This window comes from Acipenser ruthenus, chromosome 17 (assembly GCF_902713425.1).
Source record: "Acipenser ruthenus chromosome 17, fAciRut3.2 maternal haplotype, whole genome shotgun sequence".
NCBI lineage: Eukaryota > Metazoa > Chordata > Actinopteri > Acipenseriformes > Acipenseridae > Acipenser > Acipenser ruthenus.
Window position 1 is genome coordinate 22,630,389 of NC_081205.1, and position 24,395 is coordinate 22,654,783.

The window sequence follows — 24,395 nt, forward strand, 5'->3', positions numbered from 1 at the left end:
CCTGCCACATTTTTTTAAAGTGTTGACTATTCGACAGATAAGCAGTCGTACCCCTATTCTCCGTTACACATAACAGTTCTGAGCAACTGCTCTTGAACAGAGTCTAATGTGATATATTCAAGAATACATGTTAACAACGTAAATCGCCACTGTGACCTTTAGAAGGTTATACAAATCAGTATGCAGGTCAGCTATGGCTTGTTGTGAGTAAGGACTGCCAGCCTTACTATGGGAAAGCGAACAGACATGACCAAACAGAAACTTCAGTTGATTATTATTTTAAATGTATTTTAGACCTTCAGCAACACTCAGGAACCTATTATGTAAACAACATTTTAGCGCAGTCAGTATCATAAAATGTACTGTAGGTCACTGCATATGCACAGCATGTAAATTTGAATATTACCATATATTCAAACAATCAAAACTGGACAAGACATTCCAGAGATAAAGCCTTAATTAACCAATCTGGTTTCATAACATCAGCCAATTTGGGATATCTTTAGAATAAGAGGTATCACTACTTGTAGCAAATCCTCCTGCAAAGTTCGGTAATATATGCAAATATGTGTATATCAAAATGCACTAAAGCAGTTCCTCATTATTTATGACATGTAGCCTTTTAAAAGCTTTTTGAGCTTTTTACATTACCCTGCTTACTTACTTTACATGATAGTCTGTTGCTGGCCTGAGATCCTTCAAATTGCATTCGAATTCTTCTCCACTGTGGGGAAAAATTAAAAATAAATAAAATTTAAAAATACAACATTATTAATTATGTATGCAAACTGCATACTACATTATTTTACTGCATACTATATTATTTTCACTCCACACATTATTACTCTACAATTTTACTTTTATTTTGAAATATATTTTTCAATTTCTAACTATTGCATGACTTTTAGAACTGGTGGAAAAACATTGAAGTGATGACTCCTCTGACTCCTCTGACAACTTGGACCCTTTTTTGTTGTTTTGATGGATTAAATAAAGTTTGCTATTCAACAACTGTGTTTCAGTATATTTAACAGCAATCTAAAAATGAATGAATGAACAATATTTAATTATGAAAAAGATATATTGGGGGGGGGGGGACGGGACCAAGTGCTCACTACTGCCTTTCCACGAGGGAGAGATACAGTATAGTTTTGTTTTCAAAGACAGTAACTGGTAGAAGGACACTGTTGGCATAATGTAATTACAATGACCACACATTACAGTCATGATAGAAATGCACACCATTTGTTGTTGTTGATCCTAATCGTTTAAAAGAGGTTATTCTTGCTAAAGGTGCCTCAACTAGCTATTAATTTCATTTTCCTTGTCAGGGTATGAATACTTTTGAATTAGCATTTTTTGAGTTTTGCAAAAAAATGCTGAAATAAAAAAATGTAGACATCTGTCTTGTAACTTTTTTTCCCTCGTCCACTAAAGCAAAAATTTTGCTACAAAAGATTTTGCCTAAAATTCTATTGCTTTTAAGAAATTTCTAGAAATTACAACTGTGTGCATATATATATATATATATATATATATAATATATATATATATATATATATAACGTGAGAAATGTATTTTATTATTGCCTTGCTTTTTATAAAATAAAGAAATATTATATATAGTAAATGAATGAGATGTGACTGTGAATAAAAGTAGAATTACATGTACTGTAACTGTTCATCTCATGTATGCTGTATTCTGCCTTTACTTTATCCTATTCGTTAAATAATTAAAACGCAGTACAAAAAGCAATAAATCACAAATTGAAGCTGAACTTTTATTCAAAATCAATCTGACACTAATGATATCAAAGTGTATCAAATCTTAATCCAACATGCAAGAATCCCAAACTGATCTTTTATTCCAAATCAATCCAACATGAAAAGTTCATCAGTCCATGAGTTTTTTTTAATTGTTCTTATTTTTTCTTTGATCAACTTTGCTGAACAAGCCAAAAATAGAGCTTTTTGTGCACCTTACAGACATGCTCAAATTTGTTGGTACCCTTACAGCTCATTGAAATAATGCTTCATTCCTCCTGAAAAGTGATGAAATTAAAAGCTATTTTACCATGTATACTTGCATGCCTTTGGTATGTCATAGAATAAAGCAAAGAAGCTGTGAAACGAGATGAATTATTGCTTATTCTACAAAGATATTCTAAAATGGCCTGGACACATTTGTTGGTACCCCTTAGAAAAGATAATAAATAATTGGATTATAGTGATATTTCAAACTAATTAGTTTATTTAATTAGTAACACACATGTCTCCAATCTTGTAATCAGTCATTCAGCCTATTTAAATGGAGAAAAGTAGTCACTGTGCTGTTTGGTATCATTGCGTGCACCACACTGAACATGGACCAGAGAAAGCAAAGGAGAGAGTTGTCTGAGGAGATCAGAAAGAAAATAATAGACAAGCATGGTAAAGGTAAAGGCTACAAGACCATCTCCAAGCAGCTTGATGTTCCTGTGACAACAGTTGCAAATATTATTAAGAAGTTTAAGGTCCATGGAACTGTAGGCAACCTCCCTGGGCGCGGCCGCAAGAGGAAAATCGACCCCAGATTGAACAGAAGGATAGTGCGAATGGTAGAAAAAGAACCAAGGATAACTGCCAAAGAGATACAAGCTGAACTCCAAGGTGAAGGTACGTCAGTTTCTGATCGCATCATCCGTCGCTTTTTGAGCGAAAGTGGGCTCCATGGAAGAAGACCCAGGAGGACTCCACTTTTGACAGAAAAACATAAAAAAGCCAGACTGGAATTTGCTAAAATGCATATTGACAAGCCACAATCCTTCTGGGAGAATGTCCTTTGGACAGATGAGTCAAAACTGGAGCTTTTTGGCAAGTCACATCAGCTCTATGTTCACAGACGAAAAAATGAAGCTTTCAAAGAAAAGAACACCATACCTACAGTGAAACATGGAGGAGGCTTGGTTATGTTTTGGGGCTGCTTTGCTGCGCCTGGCACAGGGTGCCTTGAATCTGTGCAGGGCACAATGAAATCTCAAGACTATCAAGGCATTCTGGAGCAAAACGTACTGCCCAGTGTCAGAAAGCTCTGTCTCAGTCGCAGGTCATGGGTCCTCCAACAGGATAATGACCCAAAACACACAGCTAAAAGCACCCAAGAATGGATAAGAACAAAACATTGGACTATTCTGAAGTGGCCTTCTATGAGTCCTGATCTGAATCCTATCGAACATCTATGGAAAGAGCTGAAACTTGCAGTCTGGAGAAGGCACCCATCAAACCTGAGACAGCTGGAGCAGTTTGCTCAGGAAGAGTGGGCCAAACTACCTGTTAACAGGTGCAGAAGTCTCATTGAGAGCTACAGAAAACGTTTGATTGCAGTGATTGCCTCTAAAGGTTGTGCAACAAAATATTAGGTTAGCGGTCCCATCATTTTTGTCCATGCCATTTTCATTTGTTTTATTATTTACAGTATTATGTTGAATAAAAAATCAAAAGCAAAGTCTGATTTCTATTAAATATGGAATAAGCAATGGTGGATGCCAATTACTTTTGTCAGTTTCAAGTTATTTCAGAGAAAATTGTGCATCGTTTTTTGTGGAGGGGTACCAACAAATTTGAGCACGTCTGTATATTTTCACGACAGATATATCCCTCTACGTTACTGCTTTTTTTCAAACGATCTATGTAGTTTCCAGCTTTGTTGCAACATAAAATTTATTTTAGTTTCGGAGGCATAGTTAAACAGCATATTGTTTATTAAGACAAAAGAGTTGACTTCACTCCAGAGGTGGCATCCCTTGCGTACAGACCGGGATGTTGACAGTGTGTTTATATTATCTTTTTTATTATTATTATTTAGGGTCCAGGGGCCAGGTTCGGTATAATGAAGGGCATTATAGTGACGGTGTATTTTATGACATTTTTCTGTCTTTCGTATAAACTTGTATAGACTTTTGATTGAGAACTCTGGTTTGTTTTTCACCAGGGCTGTTAGTTAATTCATTGAATCAATGTCCTTATTTGCTAGGATTTTACACACATTTCTGTGTACACTGCCGAGCAGATTAAGCTATTACCCTTGCAGTAATACTTTCATTCCAAAACCAAACCTTTTTAAACAGAGATTTTAACATTTTACACATTAACATCCACAAAAGAAGATGCACAATTCACACATACATTACAAACCTACAGACTACATTAACCTCTTTCTTAAACCATGAATAATCAGAGAGCAATGTCTTTGCTTTAATCAATTCCCAGCTGGAAATACAACCATAATAGACCCAAAGGTCAAAGACGTTAAACTGAAGTCTCCGACTCACCTGTAAATAATGTGGTACTTTCCATCCCTCCCCTTGTCTGACAATGTGACCTCATAGCTACAGGTGTAAGGCAGGCCGTTGCTATGTCTGTCCCCATTCAGGAGCCCTGATGGTGGGGCCCAAGTTAGGCGGGCGCTCCTGGCTTGGACATTAGACACCTAAGTAAAATAAAAAGAAAACAAAATTGGTATTTAAATATAAAGTGGTGGTGGGTACACATTTTCATGGTGGTGGGTACACATGGAGGATAATCAGACTTTTTGGGGGGGATAATATTAAATTAATTTTTGTAATTTTCCAAACAGATTCTCTTTGGTGCATATCTGTCTGTAAAAATATGAAAAACAAACGCCGGGGAGGTATTTAGAGGCACCAGGGTTTGACTGTCAGTCAATCGAACAGGCCCCTAGGTGTGACTGTGTGCTGCTGCTGTCTTCCAGGTACCCACTTGTAAAAGACATTTCCATTCTAGTTAAACAAGAGCTGGAATTGACTTAAATATACAAGATAGAGTAGTTTTTAGTTTTGTGCCAACAAACCGTCTGGCATTATTAGAGGAGTAAGCAACTGAGCTCGTGATTTATACCCCATACTATCTGGAGTTTTCATTTGACTGCTGAAATGTGGCTGCAGCTCTAAATGATACAATAAATAACATTCAATATAGATAAGCAGATGGCTTGGAAAGGTATGATATGCGACTCTGCTGTTGTTCCGATGAATGGGTTCAGTGACAAGAACTTATTCAACTGTAAAATGTGAATCACGACGAGAGATGCATGTGAACTCTTTCTCTGAACTAAGTGTTCGAGGTTGCCGGATACCTATCCAACAGCAGAACATTAGAGACAACTCATTAACCCCCATCAATCCACAGCCCGCACATTCACAGCAGCAACTGTTGCTTTGTGTCACATCCAGCCTACATAGTCAATAGCGAATCCATCCAGAACAGACTGTTAATAGCAAAACTGTTATACTGTTACACGTATGTAAACTACTGTTTACATTTAAAAAGTGAGCAGAATGCTAAAGACTTCAACCAAAAGCCTCAGAATTTGCAAAGATTGCCAGGGTGCTAAAATAAATCAGGGCGCGTGTGCTATCAAGGAAGTTTAAACACTGGGAAACTTTTATTTGGGTATGTTTAGCAGGCGTTTATCATAAAAGCAGGTTGAAAAATCACTGTTAAAAAAGATAATTGGTTAATACCTGAATATGATTTAAAACCCCAACAGATTGAAACTGGTTTACATGCAGATTAAATTGAGTACTTGATGTTACACAAACATGCTGTTGATATGACATATACTGTATAAACATAAGACACATGACCCAAGGGAAATGAGAAATGGCACCCTTGTAAACAAGCAGAAACCTGTACTGTTTCCAGCTGAGAATTTTTTGTTTTTAAAAAGGGCAAAACTTTGATTGTTGAATGTTATAAATAAGGCATTTCTAAATGTAAGAGTACAATTTAATGGGACCAGTAGGACATCCTCTTCATTTATATAAGATTTGAACATAATCTTTGCAAATTGGGACTCCAGCAAGCTATCCCAGTCTTGATCAGCACAAAGACATAATTATGTGAAAAAGGAAACCAGATTACTGACACAGTGGTGACCCAGTTAAATTATTATAAAAATGATTGTGTTGCATAGTTATGAGAAAAAAAAAAAGCATTATGGGAATGTACTATGGTATATGGAATTGATTGCATTTAATATGGTATATTTAACAATAATAATAATAATAATAATAATAATAATAATAATAATAATAATAATAATAATACAAAATCATAACATAAAATAAAAAAAGAGAAGGAAAAAACAACAGTTGGGATGCAGTTGGTAAAAATGCCAAGCTGTGCAGAGCGTTTCAGACCATTTGTCACAACAGTATGAGGGATCATGCTGCGCTTCCTAACATTCTGTGTTGAACTGTGGAAGATTAGATCAAATCAAAAGCTTTTAGAGCTTCAGACTGAACGTGAAGATGTTTGCATACCCCTAAAGTCTTGAGTAATGAGTTGAATAATTTAATCCCACCGGGACCACATCACTAACATTAGGAAACCACATCTTTTACAGCCTGATTTGCTTTGCAGTCCAGCACAAGTAAACTGTAGGGCTCCTAGTTTACAAGCAGCATGATGTGAACTGATCACACTGATTTGTAATCTGTTATAACAATGAACATGGAGCACAATCATGATTTTGACCTACACCATTATATTCTATATCCACTGCATCCATTACACTTTGTATGATATGTAATTTTGGGGTGATTCAGAGAAACACTGAAGGCACCCACGCCACTGCTGCAAATTCAAAATTAAGAGCAAACTGTTTTGACAGAGCAAGTTGTTGACCGTAACTTATATTTACAATATGTACAGAATAGGATAGAATAAGACATGGATACGAATAGTTGAATGGGAATTGGATAAGCAGTAAATACGACTAAATGAGGTGTTATCACAGTGAGCAATAGTAAAATGACTATGTGGAATAACATGTAAGTGTGCCATACACATGGACAGAGAGATATCTTCACAATGCAATACTCTCAATAACCTATGCGAAATAATGTTAATACCAAGTTTTATCGCAACTGGAGAAGCTGTTTTTCAGATACATGGAACAATGTAAAGTGTAACAAACTGTACAGTACATACATTCATAGGCCCACCTGCACTGTATCCCTGTCACTGGAGAAACAATGAAAGCTGTAACCTTTTAGAGGAGACTCTTTGTATCACCCGGCTCGACAAATATAGACTATCGAGAACGTGTATAGAATTAGAATATTGTTGTGTTAACCCTCCAGCAGCACTCAAATGTGTGGGAGGTGAAAAGCGTATGTGTGGGGAGCAGGTGTGCCCTGTTCCTTAGGTCACAGTTCTCACTCAGTTGAGTGAGATTTAAAAAATAAATAAATAAAATAATAACAGTTTTTTGGTGTCAGTTAGATTGTTGGAAGGAGACAAAGAGAAGCACTTTACTTTTGAAGTGTATTAATGTTTTGTTAAAAAAAAAAAAAAAAAAAGAAAAAAAGTATTTTAATGTTGTTGGTTTATCTTGTAAGATTCTTCCACAGAGTGTAATGCATTAAAGTAATTAAAGTAAGCTTTGCGTTTTGTGTGACATGTTAATAGCCAGAACAGGTCTTAACACTGTTTGGAAAGTAATTGCAGTGTTTAACTGCCACAAGGAGAGTGGGGGTGAATCCATCGGAGAAAATACAGCTATTTCCATTTTTTCTATGTGTTAGACAAGATGGGCTTTAAAAATAATTCTAATAAAATTAATAATGACATAAAATAAAAAAGACAACCTAGAAAGGTCACAAAACAATAAGGAAGAGGGCCATACTGCCAGAGGCAAATGTCCCTGCTGAGTTTTCCACTAATATGAAATGTCAAATCTGAGAGATTTTATCAAGTGACATACAAAGGTCATGGACCAGCAATACTAAGCTAAGGGATAAGAACATCTCACAAAAACCTCAACCATAAAAAAGAAAAAGATAGGGATGGAATTCCATCGAGTGAACGACAGCACCCCTGGCCATGTTTGAATGACCCCAGTGTCTGACCCGCCATAGGAATCACATTATTTTCAACATGGTTGATTTTATGGCTGTTATACAGTATAAGCTTCATGAAAGTGTTGGTCCAGAATATTGGTAACAATGGCTTTGAGGGGAAAAATAAAACTATACCATGTTAGTACCAATTAACCTCTACATGTAAAAAGTATAGATGCTGTTTCATGTGATAGTTAGTCATCTCCAGCATGTATTAAGTCCAGGGCTGTAAAAGGAGAAAATATGATATTTTAGGGAAAAAATGCATTTGCCTTTTTTTAATACAGTGATTGCTATTTCAGACCCAAGTTTACGCCATTACAAAATGCAATTGAAAAACTACTTTATTATTATTATTATTATTATTATTATTATTATTATTATTATTAATATTATTATTGTTATTTATTTATTTATTTATTTATTAGCAGACGCCCTTATCCAGGGCGACTTACAGTCGTAAACAAAAATACATTTCAAGAATCACAGTACAAGTATTAATACAATTAAGAGCAAGATAAAATACAATGACTTCAGTTCTAGTAAGTACAAGTATACGTTAACAATATTCCAGAGTATTACTGGCGTGTATTGGTCCCTATTGCTATACCATTAGCTTGTAACATTGTAGCAGCCCTTGTGCTGCCATTGTCTTTGCTATAGAACCATAGCATAGTCATTTATCAGCAGGTGGCTTGGAGCTCGATTCTGAGAACCACAAGTGCAGTACACCAAGTACTCCTTCATAATTTCAGGAGTGCTTCTGAAGATCTTTAAAAGAAAAAAGTAACATGAATATGGGCGTGCTGATACACCGTGACCTATATTCACAGATTGTGAAGAGTGTGACAAGTGCACAAATACATCTGCGCATCCACAAGAAAGGCTGTCACACAAAGCTGTGAAGTAATTATTCTCAGAATGCGGCCCTCAATTATTATTATTTTTTATATATATGTATTAAGGGCCACTACAATATTAAAATAAATGTCTGTTTCTCGGTATTTCAGGAACTTGCTGATGAAGGGTTATAAACTGCTAATGGAAAGCTTCCTGCAACTGTTGCAGCTATAATTATCCCAACACAACTGCTTTTGTCTCAAAGCAGTAACAAAACATTGGTCACTTATTCTGGATGGCTCTTTTTTAATGGCCTTTAAAGGTGTATTTCTGATAGGTTTTTTTGTAAAAGCAAAAATAGCAAGCACACAGTTGTGCTACTCAGGAGCTCAGCTACCCTTTTAGATTTAATATAAACCTAATGGACTTTTTAAAATGGTGTTTGCTGAGAAGCGGTCATAAACTATTGCGTAGGACTATACATGGAAATATGATGCAGATTAAAAACACACAGCCAAGCCACTTCATTTCAACTTTTTAGTTAAAATACATACTGGTAATTTAATATGTTCCACAGTTTAAAAGTACCCATTTTAAAATAATATAAAATACAGTGCAAAGACTATTTTAATACAACTAAGACTAAGTAAAACAAAACTCCCTAGTATTTAAAATAAATGTTAAACGAAAAATGTCCTGTTTTGAAAATAATCTTTACTCAAAAAGGTTATTTAATCTTGGCGCATTGTAAACGTCAATTGGACTATGTGAAAATATATGAATATGGAAGTAAAATAGAGATTTGGCTATAACTACAAGTCTTTTATTGAACATCTATCTGACAGTTCATACAGTAAACAACTATTTAGGCAAAAGGTTTAAACGTCTATTTCCTTTGCTATGTAGGTTTCACATAATAAATGATACATCTTCAGAAGACAGACAAGGAGACTGGTGATAATGTTTCTATTGTGAATAAGCAGTTGCTGATACATAAAAGAAGGAAAATTGCCATGACCTATAGTATATTGACTGTATGCAGGGGGACAAGGGGTCCTCTAAATGCAGTAAATGATAAACATGTGAGACATTCTGAACACAGGATGAATCCTGAATCTCTGTTAATGTTGGTGGAAGTGGTGGTGCTGATGCTGAGAGGCAAGAAAAGAAAATGGTTTGAGGAGAAAACAGGATGTTTTATATCGATCACGCAGTAGCCCTTTGGAAAATGCACTTCAGACACTTGTGATCCTCTTGCAATAATAAGACGTGTAAGAAAGGGGCACATTGAGGGCAGCAACTCTTCAAATACAGTTAGTCCCATTAAAACTTCTTGTCAACACAGTGTATCAATATTGTTTTAATGAGAGTGCAGCATGCCTGGAATCTGATTTAGACAGCTGCAGTGCAAAGTCTTTGAAACCCACTTAAAGGTGTTTTCTCATACAATATTTACATATTAGGCAAGGCTGTACACGGAGCTGTTGTGAGCTACAACAGACCCAAAAGCAGAGGTGCAATAAGCAACCGCTTTTCAAATTCAGAACACTTTAGTATTGAAAAGCAAAAATGACAAAATGTGCAAAGTCTTTGAAACCCATTTAAAGGTGTTTTCTCATACAATATTTACATATTAGGCAAGGCTGTACACTGAGCTGTTGTGAGCTACAACAGACCCAAAAGCAGAGGTTGAATAAGCAACCGCTTTTCAAATTCAGAACACTTTAGTATTCAAAAGCAAAAATGACAAAATGTGCAAAGTCTTTGAAACCCATTTAAAGGTGTTTTCTCATACAATATTTACATATTAGGCAAGGCTGTACACTGAGCTGTTGTGAGCTACAACAGACCCAAAAGCAGAGGTTGAATAAGCAACCGCTTTTCAAATTCAGAACACTTTAGTATTCAAAAGCAAAAATGACAAAATGTGCAAAGTCTTTGAAACCCATTTAAAGGTGTTTTCTCATACAATATTTACATATTAGGCAAGGCTGTACACTGAGCTGTTGTGAGCTACAACAGACCCAAAAGCAGAGGTTGAATAAGCAACCGCTTTCCAAATTCAGAACACTTTAGTATTCAAAAGCAAAAATGAAAAAATGTGCAGGCTCTTCAAAATATAATATTACATGCATATTGTTATCCATATAATGCATCAGATTTTTTTTCATTCGATTCTGTCATTACTCATCACAAAACAAATAGTTTTAGTCTAGCAACATGAAGAAAAGCACATGTTTTGGTAGCTAGTTACATGACAAACTAAGGCTATTAAAGCATGTTTAATTTAGCATTGGGAAATAAAAGCCAAGGCGATAATTAATCTATTGTTGCATCTCCACATGAAAGATGCAATTTACTGTATATCTCCCACTGCAGCAAAGGATCGATGCAGCAGCAGCTTGTCTAATTAACTCAGAGACAAGCCGGTTTCTGCAGCTAACAAACATGTCCGTTACTATATGTGATTCTTCAAATCTGGAGAATGTTAGCGCATTTTTAAAAAAAAAACACTGTAAGACTACACTAGGAAGACTGTAGAAAAATTGTATTTCAATTTTTCACAGAACTACGGGACTGTGCATCTTTAAACCTAATGCTTTAAAACAATCTATTTAAGTGTGATGCTGTATTCTTAATCAATATCACAATACCACTTGAGAGAATCTGAGAGATACTGTATTGTACAGAAGCTGTGTTTTTTTATTACCACTATCAATTGTTAGGATCTTCATTCGAAATGTTCCAACCTGTGGTACGATACACAGTACTGGGATACGAATACAATTTGGAGTACCACTGCACTTGTGGGATGGATTCCTCATTAAATAAAATCCATGGGTGTATTTGAAGATGGGGTGATTTTCAATTCAAGACAACTGTTGTTTTTTACATAAGACTCATGTGAGACAACTGTTATTTTTTAACATGATTTAAGTGTGTACATTTGATAAAACACTGCTCTCTGGTGGGAAATGTTTGCATTTCACAAATTCATAAATTACATTTTTAGGTGGACTACTATATGTCTGTCTTTGCTCTTGATGTAAGCCACTGTGACCTAAGATAAAGAACTAGAGAAAGTAAGCAGAACATAAATCAGGAATCCCTTTTCAGTCGCAGACAAGTATTGTAAACTTGTAAAATGGCCCATCGGGGGGGTACTGATGTGTAGTGCAGACAAGTGAACTCTGATGGAGTGAATGACTTTTTCTTTATTACAACAGGGAATCACAATAATGAAGGGTGACCGACAGTATGGGTCTTGTAGCCTTTTGGCAGTGTCACCTTCCTGAGTGCAGGGAAACAAGCCTGTATAATCACTGGCAAATTGAATTGGCTGCATATTGTATAACCCATGACTTCCTTTACTGTTACACAAACTTGAAACCCCTACGATACTGCTGAACTCTTTCCAAGAACGGTATACACATACCAGTTTATCTGAACTTTCGAAAGAAATTCTACAAACCCAGTAATGTTTAACCCAGCTGTGGGTTAGATGCCAGACCTTGTAAATCACCCAGATGGCTGTATTAGACAGATTACAAAGGCACTGCTAACATTAATAGGTCATTAGTCTGTGGTTAAATTTATATGCTTAGCCATATATAAAGTAATTAGATCATTTTTTTTTAATCCCACCGTCCACCTAGTAAAGCCAAGTATGTTCTGGCAACATTGTGATGTTTAATATAATATGTGTCTGTCTCTTTAAAGGAGATATGATCTGTGGGGACATACCTGTGGTTTCTCAATTCCTGTAAGCATGTCTTGAACTCTCTTGGTTTCCGAGTCATGATCTGTGAAGAAAAAATAAACAAACTTGTCATTTCATAAGAATCCACTAGATGGTGCCAATGATACTCAGAACAGCAGAAGCTGTACTTTTGACTCTTGATCGTTCCTGATGCTGAAACAAAATGTAAAAGTCTTTAAGTAGATCAATACTAACCTTTAGACCTATAGAGGCATTCCGTGTCAACCAAATTCAAAAGGTCTCCGCACTTGTTTTGTATCTTATCTATATACTAATTACAAAATAGTTATACCCTACTTGTAGGAATAATAGCTAGCTAGCCAATTATAAGGGTGGTTGTCCCCTAAAACTATGTCCTTAATTGGCGGCTGTTTTTTTTTTTTTTTTACTTATTGAGATATTACATTAGAAGCAGGAAGCTTTTGTTAATTACTTAATTCATGGGGGAATAAGTCCCATATTACCAAATGTTGCAGAACTGGGGAATCACCCTGGATTGCATAAAACAGCATGTGGTTATATCCCAGGATTAGCCCTAAAAATAAGTGGTTGATGCATTCCAGGGTGATTCGTCAGTGCTGGAAAATGCTCTAAAAAAACAAACAAACAAAAAAAAAAACTGTGAATCAAATCAACACATTTGACCACATCATTGACCGTGAGCTTTTTTTTTTTTGTCATATGCAATCTCTTCTAAAAATGGAACCTGTTTAGTCATTTATAGGGACTCCTAACTTTCGATTGATGCAAGATAGAGGTATTTGTTAAATATCTACAACCAGGAGATCACAAAACACAGAAAACAAAGTAATACATTTGACATATGGTTGACAAACTTGTAAAATATTTTGTATGCTGTGGTTGAGTGCTATCACACCTCTTACTAGACCACAGATGTGCATTTACTTGTATTGCTGAAAAATACTTTCCGTGGTTTACTGGCATGTAAGAACATTTTTAGTAGCTGTTGTACTTGTCCTATTTTAGTAATCTGAAAATGAAATGAAAAAGCCAACAGACTTAGCACCAAAAATACATATACATATACTGTGTTTCCTAATGGCAAACGCGTGCTGCTAGTAAAGCCTGTCTTTTTTTTATTTTTTTTTATTATCCCAGAATAAGGAAACAAGTGGGCCTCCCCTTTCTTGAACCTTATTGTTAACACTGAAAATCCAAACACAATCCAGAAATTCCTACCAGGTGGTTCTGATGGGGCATCTTGAATATCTTAGGACTCATTGTCTGACCACTTAGAGCCATCTTCTTTTTATTACACTGCCTCACACAACAAGAGGCTGTTCCTTGACCTCTCTGTACTTTCACGATTGAGTTACGGACACAAAAGCACTCAAATGGAAGTAGAAAGAAAAAAAAAACCATTCAAGTGAACCCATCAACGCCAACTAGCAAAGATATCTAGCATTCAGACAAAGAACCATACCATACATGTGCATTCCAAGCATTTTGGAGATTCTTTTTTTTATGATTATGTTTTAATTTTAAGTTATTCATTTCCATTATATAAAATCTGATTTTGTCTTATGTATTATAAGTGCAGTAGCGGTAGCTTTATGAGAAACACATTTATAGCTTAACAAAAATCTCAGTTCCAATAGTGAAAATAATATTTTTTTTAACCCTCTTTATCTCATTAATAAAACATTTTTTTACCCCTGTTCCGTTCCCCACAAGTCCACAACACAGTGAAACAAAGTACAAAATGCACACTAAAATATGTTGCTGTGATGCACTTGAAAGCTGTTATTTTAACAGGCAAAGTTTATACTGGAGATAGGGATAAAGCATACAGGAAAATGCCATGTAGGTAGATGATGTTGTGATACTGGTTAAATACACAGACATCCGTGCCAAAAAAGACAACGACCCTACTGTACTATACCACAATGCACTTTGTTCGGCCTTCAAAAGCAAAATACAAACAGGAAATTAAGAAAAAAAAAAGCTTGGCTTAACTGATCCAAAAGCGTATTTCCAAGGTCATTTAAAATGCCCCCCAGCTCTTCAGTTTTAATCACTGTTGCTAAACTGCCTATTTGTTTGCTTGTTTTGGGTTTTTTTTTTCTCAAGGGCTTTTATCTGGTTGCTTGATCTGTATTTGTCTCAGCGACAGAGTGAAATAAAGGGTTGGTTACTGAATTTGATATGGAGAACATATGTATGTCTTATTGGACATATGGGACTGATTAGGAATGACTGGTGTGATGATGTCACTGCAACGTGACACTGAATTACCTCCAAATTGACAACTGTTTACTTAGTCACTTATTTAATGCCATTGGTACTTTTCATCTTCTCGTTTGGTATGTCATTCATCATTTTTATTGAGAACGGTGTATCCAGCTAACATGTGGATTTTATTGAAAAACAGTTTCCTTTCTAAGAATGTATTATTATTATTATTATTATTATTATTATTATTATTATTATTATTATTACATCTATTAAGAAACTTCCACCGAGTTCTGGGGCTGCTCTTCAGTTCCCAATATATCATTATAGAATAGCCATAACTCTTTTGATCATGTTGTCTTGGTTACCGACAATACACTGCTGTGCATTAGATGGGGGTGGCACTTACATTGACATATTGCCTAATATAGCTTACATTATATACATTATATAAAGTATGTCTAAAGAAAGGTAATGTGAAGTTACTTACTCTTTCAGTTAACCTAAGGTACACATACATTGCAAATGAGTTGCAGGTAACCTCTTGTTTGCACCAGAAAATGGCAGATAAGTCACGTCTCTGACACAGAATGGCAGCTCTGCTTTGTTACTTTGGCTACTTAAGCTGCAATTTACTGTTGCTGAGGGAAAATGAAAAAAATATTCGGTTGATTTGCCACTTTATTGCCACACACTCGAAAGATATTCATGTAGGAGCTCAGATATATTAAATACAGTATTCATGAAGTTACAGTAACAACATTGCTGAAAAGCAGTAACATTACAATCTGCACTGCTATATATAAGAGTTAGCCATGAAAAAACACAGTGTGCTCCTATAGAATGCCATTTAAAACAAACTACTTTGGTACAAAACATTAAACACACACACACACAAAAAAAAACCTAAAAAAGGGAGGATAAAAATGTTTTGTGCCATGCTACATAATTGCTTAGCAACAACTTTTTTTATTTGTACTATTATTATTATTATTATTATTTTTAATTGTGCCTGTACTGTTGTAAAAGGGTTTTACAACAGTACAGGCCTTTACACAGGTTGATGGAGTGATAGCCAAGGCTTTCAAATCAACTTTCTCCCTCTGATGTGTAATAATCTTGTACATATTTACAGTGCCCCAATGGCATGGAACCATTTTTTCTGCTGCACATAGCTAGGCTTTGAGTTTAAGCTTTCTAGTGCTTTTTACTCTAAATTTCCTGTGCTGAATGTCAACTTTGTGATCTAGCCTCATACATGTGTATGGTCCCAGCCTATTATCATATGGTAAGTGATAAGGTAGCAATTATAATTGCTAAACGTAATTGACCATCTGCATATTCACAGCAAGGGGACTGTTTTAATGTTGCTAATGCTAATAATGCTGAAGCATTGATAACCTGTTTCTTCTCAGCAGTAGGATAGCTGGTGCTTTGTTTTCATACAACTGAAGACAGCTAGTACCACTTAACAGGAACTGCTTTTTTTTGTTACAGCAGGGAAAGAGTGAAATACTGTAACAGACTGGCTGTCATTGTCATTATCGTACCCGCCTTGGCCATTTATTCAACTGTTTAGCTAACAGTGTACTACTGCAGCACAGACTATCCATATCCAAAAGAAAACAGTCAAGGTCTGACATGTTTGTGGTGATGATGTTAAAGAAAATGTAAGTACACCTGTTTAGCCTTGATGTACCACCAAGGCAGATACCATTTAAGCATTTGGAGGTCAACAGTTAAATATGTTAGAGCTGAATTACTGTTTGGCACGGCAACGTATTGCCAGATTTTCGCACATAGTAACATATTGTTTTAAGAGCATTTTGAACTAAAACATAGTCAGAAACAAACTTATATTATAATTGGCAAGTATTTACAGGCTGGCACAGAAATGAACACCCTTTTTCCCAGGATAGTTGCCTTGCGCATGTGGTAAGCAAATGTGATGAAAGAGAGATAATGGGAGGCTGAGAAACAAGGGCAAGCTGATAGAGGAACAGAGGAGTGGAGAGGGGTCAGGGGAAAAGACAGAACAATCAGTGAAATGCCAGACACAGACAGTGGGATGAGGAGAGAGACAAGGAGAGCTTTGAGAGACAAGTGAGAAATTTATTTGGCTAGACAGCAGCCTGTAGGATGCAGAAAACCCTGTGATATTTACTGTTTAAACAAATCCTCAATTCCAAGGCAGTAACATCATCGTGAAGGTTCTGCATCTGGTTCTCAAGCTGTGCTGTTCACTTGCACTACATCCAGCCATAACACACCGTGCTCTTTGAGCCTCCCTCTTTCTCTCCCAAAGATGAGCCCCAGGGCCTGATTCACTTCGCTTTACCCCACACTGTATTCAAAGACAAATCCAGAACTTCAAAAAGTCAATCAGAGATTCCAATGTAAAACCTTAAAAACACAAAAGGGTTGGTTTGATCAACCATTACCCCTCTGCAATAACAGCAAGCTTTTATTACAGCCTTTTACATGACTGGGAATTATCCTGGATTGTATCAACCACCTACCCCTGGCTATCCCACGACTGACCCTCAACAGGAGGTTAATGAAGTCCAGGGTGAATCCCCAGTGCTGTATTATACATGGATAGGTTGATCAAATCAACCCGATTCGTCAAGTGGACACGCGATTTAAGACATGATGAAACTTCATCTAAAGTTGTACATTTTTACATCTTTTAAGAATAAACATTTTCAGACTATTCCCATGGATAAAAAAGTATCAATTTTGTTAGCCTAGAACAAAGATGGATTAGGAGGGACTTCTTTTGAAATTCTAAAGGATAGCCCTAGTCACTATTTAAGTGCTGTGAAGAGACCAGGACCAGCAGATATTGTAAGAAACTGAGTGGAGAGATACTTGGGTCAGAAGGTAGGATGCATTTTATTTCCACAGAGAATGGAGAGTGTTTGGAATGGGTTACAAGGCCACATTGTTGCTGGTATGTTAGTGAGATCCTTTAAAAGTCGAACAGACAAAGTTCTGGACTGAATCGGCAACAGTCGGCGCCACCTAATCGGGTTACCGTTTTTATGTTCTAATGTACAGAACTGTGCATTATGAATATGTAATGACAGACCATTTCATTGGCAAGGCTGAGTTTATATGAAGTACCTTTAAGTACAATGGTTTTGAAACTGGACAAGATATAAGTAGAAGTTATAAGTATACAGTTTACTGAGCTTCATCGCATTGTTGTATTAAGTATATCTGGTGCAGGGGGCTCGCGAGAGGCGCATCTGGTAAAGTCACTCTGCGTGGAGTGCAGGATGCGCCCTATAGCCTGGAGGTCACTGGTTCAAGTCCAGGCTATTACACTGCCGGCCGTGGACAGGAGTTCCCAGGGAGCGGCCCCGAAGTGGGGAGGGCTTAGGTCGGCCAGGGTGCCCTCGGCTCACCGCGCACCAGCGACCCCTGTGGATTGGCCAGGTGCCAGGTGCCTGCAGGCCTGCCTGCAAGCAGCCCAGAGCTGTGTGGTACTCCGATGCTGTAGCTCTGAAGTAGCTGCATGGCGGGGCTGCAGAGTGAAAAGAAACAGACGGCTGACGGCACACATTTCGGAGGACGGGTGTGTTCATCTTCGTATCTCCTGAGTCATCGCGGGGGTTGCAGCAGTGAGCCAGGCTTACGAATTGGGAATTTCAAATTGGGGAGAAAATTGGGTAAAATCTAAATATATATATATATATATATATATATATATATATATATATATATATATATATATATATATATATATATATATATATAATCTGGTTCAGCCACCTGCTGTTTTCTTTGCCCTGTGTTTCTTAATAAACTAAACCATGTTTCCAGTGTACTGGAAGTTTTAGTCCCCTTAAGGTCATTCATACAGTATGTGGATTAGAAAATCCCATGCAGATCAAGACTACCACAAATAAGTAGTTTTGGTTAATTAGTCCAGCCAGCTTCCTGGCTCTGGGAATCTGTTGTTCTGAACTCAAGAGACACTGGAGAAATCTTCACTAAGCTCACAGTCCTGCAAATAGTTAGAAGTGATTACGAGCTGGACATGACAATTTCCAGTACTGACTAAATGAGCCGTCCAGGCTCTTTCTGATTTAAAAACATGACTATAGAGACACCAAACACTTTTGGAAGAGGCTAAATCATGTTCAATCCAGGTTCTAGAGAGACCAATAAAAACAGTAGACTTTTATACTTTAACTATAGTGTGTGTGTGTGTGTGTGTGTGTGTGTGTGTGTGTGTGTGTGTGTGTATATATATATATATATCAATTCTGAGGTAAAAACTGTAAGACATGTTTTAGGATATTCCCTTCATCAGTCTAGTCTTATTACACTGGGGCATTCTCGAATGGACTAAGGGGTAAATTTAATCAGCCTACAGTATATCCCGCCTGGAAAAGCCACAGCTGGATTTCATTCTATAGGCTGATCAAATCAACTGCTTAGTTTCTATAGTTTTACTTCAAAGGTCACATTTTCCAAACCACCATTTCTTTGTCAAAAGTGATTTATAATCTAATTGTAATATTATCTAACTGTATCTGTAATATATAGTAACATTTCATTGTCAAAAGTGATTTATAATCTAATTGTATCTGTAATTATATATATATATATATATATATATATATATATATATATATATATATATATACACACAAAATCAGTCTACAGAATTTGAACATCCTAACAATCAGTGTATTTAGGAAAAGTTAATGCAGCATGCTCCAGATAACTCAATAGGAGGACGGCATGGCCTCAGTCTGGTCCAGGTTAGCAGCCAAAACCAACAAAGCGCTTAGCACCAGTCACTTTTCTAACACATTCAGCATGTCAGAACTACAGCTTCAAACTGCCTTATTTTTTACATAACTGTAGGCCTGCTTTAGACCTGTAGCTGTTTAACAAATAGCAACTTCTCTGTGTGTTTTTACTCTTGACAATCCAGTTTATGGGGTTTAAGACTTGTTTTAGAGCTATCTTCTATTTCAGTTGGTTCACAAAGCAACACATCAGACAATGTTAATGATACCCAGTGTCATTAAACTACCCTCCTCCAAACATATTGCACCCCCAGCACCAGACTGGCACTTACATGTATACCGCCTGGGGAAGTGTGTTCGTTTTGTGTTGTCTGTTTTACCCACTCAAATCAGCTGCTTACTAAATACATTCATATTTGAATAGATAATCATCTGCTCATTGAATACATGCAAGTCAGCCATCTGCCAAGAGCAGTGGTACCCTCAAATCAGTTTTTGAGGAATGTGGATTGGTGGTTGGATATTTGTTTCCTGTTAAGCCCACTATACAAAACTGTTAGTAAAAAAAAAAAAAACTTTGAAGTGTTCAGGGTGGGGGGGTGACTGGTAATAGATAACATTAAATGCTGCTATTAAGATTTTTCTGTGACCAAAAAGGTTGTCTATTGCCTCATGTCTCACTCCCTCTGCAATATCAAGGTTTCCTTCATGGAATATGGTAAAGACAGTAGCGTGTGAGGTTTGAGAGTCTGAAAGAAAAAAAGAAGGTGCCAAATACCTGAATAATATAGCAAGGCCGCTTTTACATTTCTATGACTCCTTTTAGCCAGTATTCCAGACAGACGGTAAATAAGAGGCTGCACGTCCTGATAGAATGGGACTGAGGTCTGGAAACCAGACGTGAATTCCAGCTGAGCAAGTTTGATCCCACTTCAGGTTTTGGAGCAATAATTAATTACATTATGATGACTTGATGGATATTCTGTTTTGTCTTGATTATACTTTTTTCTGTAAGATAAATAATCATGTTTCTAACAGTCATCTAAAGCTAAAAAGGATCAGTGCCAATGCAACTAATGCTAATATTTCTTTCTTCCTGTAGACAACTTATTTGTCTTATAAGGGTGGTGTTCAGTGCCATGTAATTAAACTGGACATTGGGAAATTACATTCATTCGGTCTACTGTGGGAGAGATCTGTGGTATGGCTTCATTTTAAAAAGCCGACTAACAAAAGGCAGGCAGAGGAAGGAGGGAAAAAAAGTTATTTAAGACAGAATGAACTACAAACTGGTAGTGAGAACGTCAGGATTAAGTAAAAGCATAAAATCAGGATTATTGTAATAAACTGGACATTTTATTACCCTCCAACCCTACCCCACTTCCACTACAAAATCAAAAGAAAATGAGTAGCTCAACAACTAACCTGGGGCTGTATGCAAGAGGTTGTTTGAATGCATTAAAAGGGCTATGATGCTCGACTTTCTATCAGTCTTATGCTACTTTCTATGTTCTAGGTCCCAGGAGAGTGCAACTGTAAACAAGTCATTAAAAGTAGAAATAAAACACTGGTGTATCTATTTTTAGCCTTTGTTTAAATAAGTATGTAGTTGTTTCTATGCCTTAATTAAGCATTCAGGGGTCAAAATACATGCTTCTCAAATGAAGCAGAAAGTTAAAAATCAACCTTAGTGTGCAAAAGTAAATTCTGCAATGGCTTTGGAAATCAGTTGCATATTGTTATTCCACACAAGTCAATCTGGGTATGCATAATGCCCGTCTTCAGCATCCACTTGTGAACGTTAAGAAGTATCAGTACTGCTTTTTAAAGCTTTTTAGCATTTATTTCCACTCCACCAATCGATGCAATATATTTATAAAACGGTATGTGTTTTTGGTTAAACGATTAGTAAAATTTCGTATTTCTTATTTTTTTTTGTATCTACTGTTTAAACATTTAAAGCTTTAAAGCCTGGCTCAAATGAAATAAGTTTTGTGGTCTAAGATCAGCCCCTAATGCACATCACAAAAACAGTACACATAAACTCATTACAACTGGCAGTCCGGCCTTGAGGGAGGACCAGGCCTGAGTGGTAGAGAGTGGACTATTCAGTTCAGGACTGAAGCACTATCATATTTGACATTTTCCTAATAAGTTAATATGCAATTATACAAATCAAGCAAGGGACAATTAGGGCTGTTGGTTCAGTTGGGTTTTGTTCACGACCTATTCTTTGCAAAAAGATGCTGCATCTTCCCTGTACAGAGACCAACTGGAAGGAAGGGATAGTCAAGAATAATAAAGTGAACTAACAAGAAGATATAAAAAGAAAGACCATCTATGTATTCAGTTCCAGAAAGGTTTTTCTTTTTCATCTCCGAATAGCACAGATTTTATGTGTTCACCAGCTGTGGACCCTAATCCTCCTTCACAATCAAGGCTTGCTCCAAAAACTCTTTTCTTCAACATTTATTCCACACTGTCTGTCTGACTCAACTCTGAAAGGCATGTCTTTACTGCACGGACACAAGATGTCTCCCCCTTGAGACCTGCTTCCTACTACATCACCCAGTGAGCCAGATACACATGCATGATTGAAGACATTGTCGGAACATTTGTCATAGATTCTATTAGCTTTACTAAATGCTTGGGCTACTCTTGCAGCAGCTTCTTATGACAACAACCTTCTCAAACACTGTATCCACCAAATGGGATATATATATATATATATATATATATATATATATATATATATATATATATATATATATTGGCGAACATCTCTACATTGTTATTGTTATTATTGTTATTATTATTGTATTGTATATATGACGACAAAAAGCCCTTATTGTTTTGCAGGACGAGCGAGGTGCTGTCCGCCATTATTTTTAAAAATGCCTCGTGAGAATGCATGACTATCAGCTACTGATTATTTAACGAGCTAACAGTCACACAGAATTAATAAACCTGTGCAAAATCTGACTGAGGGATAATAAGGTAATTAATAGCTAGTTAATCCCTCAGTCACCACCACAAAGACCTGCAGGTGCAATGGGGTTGGGTGTTCAGTGAGTGGAGAATGGGAGTAGAGAGGAGTTAAAGAAAGGAAAACCAGCACAATAATTGTTTGTATTAGTGTTTTGTTTGTCTGTTTATTTTGGCCCACATGCCCTTTTGTTTTGTATCAGTATTTAGTTTTGTTTAAATCTTTTATTTTGTAAATAAACACGCCACAGTGCAGCTGTACTCCAGTCTGCTGTAGTTGTGGTGCATTCATTTTCTTTGTCACAGTATAGTATTAAAACACTTTAACATTAGATGTTGCGCTTATTTAGTGGTTATAATGCAGACATGTATTGTATGCTGAAGTAGGCTTTCTGATCAAGTGTTGCTGCTTTTCTGTCAGATTATAATTTAAGAAATAAGATATCGAAATGTGTAAGAAAGTAACAGGGTTAATCCGAGAGCGCACTGCTGACGGATTGTTAAAAATTCTCGAAATACTTTAAAACCTAAAGTGAGAGGTATAGTGAATAAATAGGTACTTTTTCCTTCCTTCTCAGTTACTGCTACCTTCTGAATGGTCTGCAGAGGCAACATGCTGAGGCAGCTGACACAGTTTAGTTATTCACCGGTCACAGTTTATGACTCAAGGTGGCGGGCTTCATATACTCTTACACAGCAGCTAAAAGACCTCTTTTATAAAGATGAGTGGCAACACAGTTTAAATTTGAATTCTGTATAAAGCGCTTTCACAAAATGAAACCTTTGTTTGACACTTCAGTAGTTTCTGGATTTATGGGCAAGACAAAGTCATAAAACCCTAACAATCAATATACATGACACAAAACAAATCTCTGGCATTTAAACAGCTTCAGATTTACTTTATGATTATTAATTATATAATATATATTTTCTCTTTTTTTTTTTTTTGCCCATCAAACAAATGTCACTGGAGTAATTTCCAAATACATTTAACTCAAATATAAATGGTTTTTTTTTTTTTTTTTTTTTCTGTGTTTTGTATTGTTCTGTGTTGCAGTGAACTGGAAGATGCAGTTCATTCTATGAAACACAAAACCAGGGTGATTAGCCAGAACAGGACAGCAGGATCCTGGGTGGGGGACCAGGATAAAAAAAGAGCACAAGACATCTGTAAAGACAAGGATTAGGAAAAGTTTGGGAATGAGAAGAGGTTGTTTGGTCCATCAGCGACCATCTCTTCATAGCACAGCATTGGTCACTACTAAGATGATCTACTGTTGTAGCACAGAATGTAAATGTTTTGTTAATGTTTGTAATTCTTTAGATGATACTACTTGACCTGGTAGGCTATTCCATGCATTTATTTAAAAAAGTGCGTCCTACCTGTTCTAAACTTCCTTGTACTCGGCTTCTGTTTACCCTCTTGTCTTACTCTGTGCTGAGCAGTAACTTGGGTTCACTTATCTGCAGTATAACATTTACGATTGTATACCCTTCAACTAAGCCCACCTTCCCATACTATTGGCTGAAGAAATGTAGTTATTTTAACTTGTCCTCATAGCTCATGCCTTTGAGTCTAAATGTCCTTCTCTGTACCTTCTCAATTGCAATACTGTCTCTTTTGTAGTGAAGTAACCAAAACTGGACACAGTATTTAAAATGATGCAAACTTTGCTTTCTACTTTGAAAGAGAAAATAAAAATAAAAGTGATTTGTTTTAGAAATCTGATAGCAGTAGACTTGGTTTGAATCATTAAATAGTCCACTTAAACAGATATATTTTCATCGATTTCATTTTTACCACTGTAAAATGAGAGGGGACCCATTAATTCTACTTTTAAGACCCTTCAATTTAATTTGGAAATAAATTGTCTGAGCACTATTTTAAGTGCTTAACTTTAGCTATATGCCAAGTTTTCATAGATCATTGGTGCCCCTGCCCCCTCCA

General features: G+C 36.4%; 1 protein-coding gene across 2 annotated transcripts in view; it reads right to left on the reverse strand.

The window, feature by feature from the left end:
* LOC117423409 (fibronectin type III domain-containing protein 3B-like) overlaps window positions 1-24,395 on the reverse strand; it is a 234,023-nt gene that overhangs the window by 57,723 nt on the left and 151,905 nt on the right. For both annotated transcript variants that reach the window (XM_058990133.1, XM_034039137.3), the window contains exons 7-9: window positions 12,488-12,546; window positions 4,310-4,467; window positions 665-724 (exon numbers count right to left, since the gene is read on the reverse strand). In XM_058990133.1, the coding sequence (XP_058846116.1) occupies window positions 665-724; window positions 4,310-4,467; window positions 12,488-12,546 (277 nt within the window). The remainder of the gene's footprint in view (window positions 1-664; window positions 725-4,309; window positions 4,468-12,487; window positions 12,547-24,395) is intronic.